The sequence below is a fragment of the Apaloderma vittatum genome, unplaced genomic scaffold (assembly GCF_000703405.1).
Source record: "Apaloderma vittatum isolate BGI_N311 unplaced genomic scaffold, ASM70340v1 scaffold15950, whole genome shotgun sequence".
NCBI lineage: Eukaryota > Metazoa > Chordata > Aves > Trogoniformes > Trogonidae > Apaloderma > Apaloderma vittatum.
Window position 1 is genome coordinate 1 of NW_009694200.1, and position 220 is coordinate 220.

The 220-nt window shown below is 49.1% G+C and overlaps 1 protein-coding gene across 1 annotated transcript in view; it reads left to right on the forward strand.

The window, feature by feature from the left end:
• The first annotated feature begins 58 nt into the window (after positions 1-58).
• Positions 59-220, forward strand: part of FAM110B (family with sequence similarity 110, member B) — a 3,296-nt gene continuing 3,134 nt past the window's right edge. Inside the window, exon 1 of the mRNA XM_009866838.1 lies at positions 59-220. Coding sequence (XP_009865140.1) covers positions 170-220 — 51 coding nt within the window. The 5' untranslated portion in view covers positions 59-169.

Genomic DNA, 220 nt, shown 5'->3' on the forward strand with positions numbered 1-220 from the left:
GAGAAACGCAGTGTTATTTAATGAGCTGTGAGATGAGGCGCTGCCGCTAACGCTCAGATCCCGGGATTCTTCAGCAATTCATTGTGCTTAATGTACATGTTTCTGCACCGTGCATTTAGGAGATCCCAGAGAAGAATCCAAAACGGCTGCGGGGGAAAGACCACCAAACATGCCTACAGAAACACTAACCACAGGTAGCATGGTGAAGACAGTCAGCCCC